General features: G+C 42.8%; 1 protein-coding gene across 2 annotated transcripts in view; it reads right to left on the bottom strand.

Annotated features, from left to right (window-relative positions):
- Window positions 1–609: 609 nt before the first annotated feature.
- The window catches only part of LOC119911392 (G-protein coupled receptor 4-like), a 31,993-nt gene continuing 24,994 nt past the window's right edge, over window positions 610–7,608 (bottom strand). Inside the window, exons 1-4 of one of the 2 annotated variants that reach the window (XM_038730284.1) lie at window positions 3,009–5,960; window positions 2,643–2,768; window positions 1,230–1,417; window positions 612–1,120 (exon numbers count right to left, since the gene is read on the bottom strand). In XM_038730284.1, the coding sequence (XP_038586212.1) occupies window positions 703–1,120; window positions 1,230–1,417; window positions 2,643–2,753 (717 nt within the window). In that variant the 5' untranslated portion in view covers window positions 2,754–2,768; window positions 3,009–5,960 and the 3' untranslated portion in view covers window positions 612–702. Of the gene's footprint in view, window positions 1,121–1,229; window positions 1,418–2,642; window positions 2,769–3,008; window positions 5,961–7,608 lie in introns of those variants that run through there. The other variant, XM_038730282.1, reaches the window with a different exon arrangement.

Below are 7,608 nucleotides of genomic sequence, written 5' to 3'. Positions count from 1 at the left end.
GTAAACCCTAGAGATGGTTGAGTGTGAAAATCCCAGTAGATCAGCAGATTCTGAAATACTCAGACCCTCAGTTGTCTTGACCACGTCTACAAGCCTAAATACACTGAGCTGCTGCCATGTGTGCAGGTGTACCTAATAAAGTGGCCTGTGTGTGTATACTGTACATACTGTATGCAACAGTAACAGCCCACACATCAAAACCAGACTTCATCATGCAGATAAAATACACTAATGAAATGCTTGCTCATTTAAAAACATTCATCTAAAAGAAAATAATATCTGCTTTGCTTCTGGGATGAAAGGAGAATAATGACAGACATCAACTTCCAGCTCCAAACTAATAAAACACATTTTATTTCCATGTGTTGAAGCCATCACAGTGAACCAGAGCAAGTTGACCAAAACATTTCCCAGCAGCCACTTCTCCCACAGCAGAGTCCAAACAGTGCTTCCTGGTCTCTACAGTTAGGTGTCTTATTGGAAATGGTCTCAGTAGATGACAGGATCTGTCTCGTCTCTATCCTTTCTATTGGCCTCCATTTCTCCTCCTGTTTCCTCCCCTTTCTCTCTCCCTCTTTCTCTGCCTACATGAAGCTGACTGTGGAAATGTTGTCATCATTCATACTGATGGACTGCTGATATCATTGCTGTCCATTCTGCAGCAACACACAGAGGCCAAAAGCTTGTCTATGAACCCTTTCCTCATGAAACATACAGGAACAAGTCTGCAAGAGGACTGAACCTGACAATCATAAGACACAGAATTAAATTGGTCCTGTCATGAATTAAACTCAGGTACCAAAGGATGCTGGACAGGAACAGCAGCGTGTAAATAAGCAGCAACAGAACCAAAACTCCCACAGTTCGACGTTTTTCATCAGAGGGGACTGAGATGGAAGCAGACAGGGCTTTGAGGGTCCCAACCAGGAAGAAGATTAACAGCGGGAAGGGAAGGAGCTGGAGGATGATGAACATTATGTGTGTCACCAGATTTTCAACAAAGAAATAGAAACGGACGCCACAGACACCAGAAAGGACCCAGACCAGGACACAGACCACCACAGAGGTCTTGATGGTTCGTCTGAAGCGGTACCACAGCGGGTGGACGATGACCAAATACCTGTAATACAAGATGGACACAAAGTCTTTGAGGAGCTTCAGAGTTATAAACTAATATAATGTTCAGACACAGAAGGAGCTCCACACATACTGGATAGACAGATAGATACCTTTCCAGGGCGATGCAGACCATGAAGTAAACACTGGCAAACAGAGCAGAGATGTAAATATATACGAAGATCTCATGTGTCCACCTATCCACAGTTGGTACCACATCAGCAATCATGAAGCAGAGCTGAATCAAGTCACTAATGAGAAGGTTGATGACGTAGATGGGAGCAACATGATCTCTTCTCACCTGCAGGAAAACATTGGTAAAAGTCAACAAGCAGTTGGAAACATGTTGTGAAGTCCACCTCCTCCCAAATCTGTCATCTTGCTCTGCCCAGCAGCTGCAGTCAGAGCCATTTCTGACTTTTTCATCCAACAGAAATCTCAGATATGACCCACTGGCCAATCACTGCAGTAACAAGACTAAGGACCAGATTTCCTGCAGATTCTGCAGCAGTTTTTCAGCAACAGATATGAAGCATTCTGTCTCAAACACATGAGCTGGATTTATCCAGACTGGAGTCGCAGTTTGAGGCTCATGTTTGTGTTTGCAAGGTGAGAATCTCTCCTCATTGTAAACGTATTATATTGAGGATCGCACAAATAAGAAGAGGAGCCATGTTAACAGAAGGTGGGAGTGAGCTGGGAAAGTTTCCTGAACAGATGATCAGAATTAGTTCAATCAACTCAGGTATGTTGAACCTGATGGAAGCGCCTGCGTGGGGATGAAAAAAAATCATCTATTGAGCTCTGATACTACGTGGGTAAATAACGAGCAGAGCCTCCATTTTAATCCAGTGGTGCTGTAGAAACATGAATGGGTGCCAACGTGGACCATGACAAAGTCTTTAAAAACAGGAGTGGAGGAAGGATCAATACGTTGTGTCACATTTTATACAGCGTTGCTCATTCATCATTTAGCAGACTGGAATTTCATCAATAAATGATAAAGTGCTGAAATTCTCCTGTAGCCTATTAGGCTACTTCAGACTCTCAGCAGCTAATAATGAAAAACTCACTTATAAAGTACATGAATAGTTTCAGCTGCACCGCAGTCATCCTCAGAAATAGTCACATTATCTCCAGCATGATAACTAGATAGGAATGCAATCCATCAAATAGTTTTCAAAAAACAAAATACAAAATTAATGCCTCCAGATTTCACAATTTCCTCTCAAATACTGCTGCACAAACTGCTCTGACTATTTGATGTTTGTCTTGAGCTGTAACTAAATGGTGCCATTAACCTCAACAGTTTAAGAGAAGGCTGGATGGAGCCACACATGGAAACTGCATCTGTTTAGGGTCCAATCAGCTTCATGGACATTTTAATTATGGAGTCAATTATTCCTGTAAGCCCCCAGGGGACCTAGCCCCCAAACCAGATCCAGATCCTTTACAGACAGACAGACTGTAGGACAGACACACGACACAGACAGGAAATAAATAACTCTCAGTCAGAATGTACATACCATAGAATAAAGAGAATAGATGGCCAGAAGCGTCAGATGAAGGCCGACAGCGACGATTACGTATGTCACCACATTCGGGATGAAATCAGGGTTAGAGTAGAGACCTTCCATTCTTCAGAGTGAAACCTGTTTGAGAGATCAGGTTATTAAAGGGAGCAGGTTTTTAATATCTACCTAACATTGTTCAGTGACATCACTAAAGCTGTGAGGTGAAGTTCACACAAACACAGTGTACCTATAGTTTACCCACAATCATATCAAATCACAAACTGCTGTCTTTCAGTTTTATATTCCTGCACATCCATCTTCATGACTGTTTAAAGTTCTTATCATCTCTACATATAAAAGTAATGTCACACAATTTACCTTTGAAAGCTCTGATACCCCAATTGAAAGAGTTCCCTACTGCAAAGTCTGGTGTGTTGTCCTCTGCAGCTAAACAGTCTGTAGTAAATATAGTAAGTGATAACATGCAGTAGGTTCCTGTTAATCTGCACTTCCTCTTCTGAAGACATGAGAAAGGCACAAATATGCTTTATCCTGTTCTGTGGTCCTGAGATGGCTGCCTGTCGTCACCTCAGCTGAAAGTTTAGATGAGCTGCTTTGAGTATCAAACTCTTCCTGTAGGCTTGAAATGAAAGATGGACTCTGCTCGTCTTCAAAACCATTGAATGGTTTCCAAAGTGAACTGCTTTCCCAGCACGGCAGCAAAATCCACTCTCTGTTAGTCGTGCTTAGTGTGTTTCAAAATCTGTGAATCACATTCTTCTAAAAAAGCTGGTACTATTTTTTACATGCCAACATCATATTTAGGGAATGAGAGAAGAACAAATTAAACTCAGTGTAATTGGTCTGACCCAGTATGTACTGTACAGCTACCATCCAAGTTCTCTGATTGTTTTAATGATAGTGTTGGACCTCTTGCCTTATGATTCAAATTTCAGTTCAATTCTATTTATATAGCCCCACTTAAAAACAAAAGTTGTCTGATTGAATTTTTCATGTGGCGCGGGTCTAGGCCGTCCTCTCTGTAATATTATTAACACTTCCCACCATGAGCAAACACCTGCTGACAGATGAACTAGCACATGAGGAAGAAAGTGATATTGATTCTGTTCATAAATATTCTGTTTCTGATAACGCTTTACTAATTAATGATACTAAATGAGCCACGCTTAGAGGCAAAGAAACCTCGAGCTGAACTGTGACTCAGGATCAACGGCCATCTGCCTCAACATGTTACAGACAAATACAGTCTGACTTTCTGGGTTTCTCATTTGTTCCCCTTTAATGTTTCTCTACAGTGAATATAGTAAGTAAAAAGATGCAGCATGTTCCTGTTAATCTGCACTTCCTCTTCTGAAGACGTGAGAAAGGCACAAATATGCATTATTCTGTTCTGTGGTCCTGAGATGGCTGCCTGTCGTCACCGCAGCTGTAAGTTTAGATGAGCTGCTTTGAGTCTCAAACTCTTCCTGTAGGCTTGAAATGAAAGATGGACTCTGCTTGTCTTAAAATAATGACATGGTTTCCAACGTGAACTGCTTTACCAGCATGGCAGCAAAATCCACTCTCTGTTACACTTGTGTGTTTCAAAATCTGTGAATCACAGTTTTCTAAAAAGCTCCACAGCTGATCCCAATCACCTCCTCCACTCAGACGCTCCTGTTCTCCTGCCATTCGTCACCTGATGGTTTCGTTTACTCTCTCTGCCCAGAAAACTGGTTTGTCTTTTGTATTCTCCAGTACTCTCTCACTGTATCGCTCACGTGCCTTTTTTGTCTCCTCGGCTCCTGTTCCATATTCTGCACCCCAGACTCCTCAGACCACCTCAGACCACTACTCCTCTTCAGTCAGCGAGCCAGCCTCCCACCATCGTCAGCCACGCTCCCCTTTCCTCTCCAGCCTCGTTGTGTTGCTCATTAAAATACCTTGTTCTCAACAAACTTCAGAGTGTGTGTCTGCTCCTGGGTCCTCTGAAACACAAACTTAACCGTCTGCCCATCTACACCGCTACACAGGTACGTTGTGTTTGCTAACAGGCTGGACTCAAACGCAGGACTTGTTGTACCGTAAGTCTTTGCTGCAAACCAGGTGGGAGAATGAATGTGGTGGCAGGGGAATCCAGAGGAGGCGGAGAGAGAGTGGAGGTGATGGATCTATGTGGCTCAAGGAGCAAGCGAGCCTGGCAGGAAGCATACAGGAGGCAGACGGGCATGTGATGATCCTGCAGCACCAGAGACAGATGTTAGCAGACAGGTAAAGCACAGACAAGGCACAACAAGCAAAATCCACCAGAGAGCAAACTGCTGACTGAGAGAATCACTAAGGCTGAAAACACATCTGGTGAAGAGTGGATGGAAAACTGCAGTTGATGTACTGCAGGTGAGCAAACTAATGAGAGGCAGGTGAGTGAGGTGAGCAGGACGATTGGTGGATTGTGAACAGGTGTGTGGAGCCAGCAGCCAGGAGACGTGGAGGAAGGAAAGTCACGCCGACAGACACACAGATAACAAACAGGGGAGACAAAACTCTGAACGTGGACAGACTCGACCCAGCATCAAAGTTTATTCATCTAAAGGAGGAGGGCAATAAATCTGCTGAACATTATGTGCAAGAATGTGAATCTCTCCTCTGTAGCCAAACAGTACATGCAGATGTTCTGTGGGGGTTGGTGAGATGCAGGACTTCCTGGTGACAGAGTGCAAAATGAATGTAGTGAATGAAAGAACAATATGGCGCCCTCTTGAGTCACGTAGGTCTGAAGAGACACGTCGCACGTAAGGCAGGACCCTTTTCTCCATTGCTGTAAATCTAAATGTTTCTGTTCAGCCGAGCTTCAGGACCTCGTCCTAAGTGAGCTTTAAGAGTAACTACACCTTCAAGGGAGGGGCCATAGAACAGTGAAATCCAAGCAGACACATTCAAGCTTTTTTTAAGCAGCTGCTGTTTTTAACACAATATGACTTTCCTATGAATAAAAACACCTGTATTATCATGTGCCAACTAGACGCTTTGTCAGTGTGTAGCTCCTCCAGGGGGTGGGGGCATTGACCTCTTGTTGTCAGCAATTCAGGTTTATACATTCATTCAGTCCAGTCCTCTAGCAGACCTGGTTCTGTATGTTTTCATTAGGGAAGGGGACGTAGACGAGTTGACGAGCAGTGATTTTAAAAGTGTGTGGGGCTGTAAGGGAGGGACGTGAGGCCTTTGGCCCTCGTTTCAGTCTCCACAGTCTCTGCCATACTGCTCAGTGTGAATGCCCTCAAAACAGCAAGTGTAAGAAGAGAAGAGATAAGATGAAGTAAGAAGTACGAGAAATAAAAACACTAATTGAGACACAGTCAAGGAAACTAAACTAAAACTCTAACAATAGATCAGAAAATCTCTCTTCTATGTTTATACTGGTATTTGTGTGAAAGAGAGGCTGTCACAACAGCCATGGATGCTTCTTTAGCTAGTTAAGCTTTGTTTGGCCCACTAATCAGCAACGCAGTAGTTTGCAGGACTGTGATGATCAGAGAAAATGAAAAGTTGTTGGTTTTATCCGTGCCGTAATTCATAGTATGTCTGAGTCGATGAATTACTTAGACTGAGTATGAAGCTAATTTACTGTAGTGAAACTCTGCAGGTGTTGACCTCATTAATAAACACAACGGGCCGTACTTCTCTTCTAAACGTGACTCCAACACATTTCTCAGTCAGGAAGATGAGAATGTCCTGAAACGTGTTCATTTACTACAGTCTGATGAACAGCGGATCAACCATCGAGTGTACTAAAAAGGAAAACATACAGTTCAAAGTGTGAAAGCTCTGAGATGAAAGCCTCAAAGTGCTGCAGAGTTTACTAATCTGTCAGTTAACAGATGGTGTCAGTGATCCCCTGCAGCAGCTTCCTGTTTTACTGTCTGCTTCTCAGACTTTTTACAGACAAAACAAAGTTTCCTCATTCATAAGTCACTTTAGACAAAAGTGTCAATGAATAAATGTGACTGTAAAATATAAGAGATACGTAGAGATACGAGATAGATTCGTGTTGAACTGGATCAGATACAAGTCTTCTCTACTCCTCAGGCCAACTGGACAATATTTTATACAGTGTGAAATTACTGAAGCTGGTTTATAAGAGGTGTTCCAGGCACGTCCAGCTGGGAGGCGGCCTCGGGGAAGACCCAGGACTAGGTGGAGAGATTATATCTTCAGCCTCGGGACCCTCCAGTCAGAGCTGGTTAATGTGGCTCGGGAAAGAGAAGTTTGGGGTCCCCTGCTGGAGCTGCTGCCCCTGTGACCCGACCTACTCTCAAGTCCCTTTGAACAAACATATGCTAGTTTTCCATTATTGAGCACAGCCCTGAGAAGTGCAGTTAAAACCTTTTCAGATATGTGGCAGTTTCACACTGCTTTGCTTATCAGCCAAATATTAAAGCCAGATTTCTTGCTTTTATAAATGTTAATAAGTTGTTGGATTGAGAGTGTGGTCATTGCCACAAACACTAATATTTATTTTTCAAAATATTATTGCAGGGGGAATAATATAGATTAAATAAACAATACATAGTTTCTAGATGTTTACTGAGCACTGGGATTAAAACTACAGCATGAAATCAGTGAGGTGTTTTAGTGTTTGGGCTGCAGCTTGGACTGCTGCTATATTTTCTCTAAACCACTAGATGTCACTGAGAGTTCAAGCTTCAAATCTTTTCTTAGCCCAAACCAGAGGAAAGCCCAAAAGCTGGATAAAACTCTGTCCAGCTCACATTAGTTCTGTTGTCTGGGTCACTGAGTCTGCTTTAGCTATTTACAATTAAAGAATACATTTAGAAATGTTATTCTACCTTTCTTTATCTGTAAAATTGCATTCATTCGGCAGATAATTTTCTCCAAAACCTACAGCAAGTGCGTTTAAACTCAGCAGCCACACTTTGGCCTTCTTGGACTGTGCCGTCCACACTGAAGAGGACAGGAT

This window comes from Micropterus salmoides, unplaced genomic scaffold, assembly GCF_014851395.1.
Source record: "Micropterus salmoides isolate LMB-PRFRI ecotype aquatic unplaced genomic scaffold, ASM1485139v1 Ms_hic_scaffold_2, whole genome shotgun sequence".
NCBI classification, from domain to species: domain Eukaryota; kingdom Metazoa; phylum Chordata; class Actinopteri; order Centrarchiformes; family Centrarchidae; genus Micropterus; species Micropterus salmoides.
Note: the sequence above shows the minus strand (reverse complement) of the source record. Positions and strands in the feature narration are given on the sequence as shown.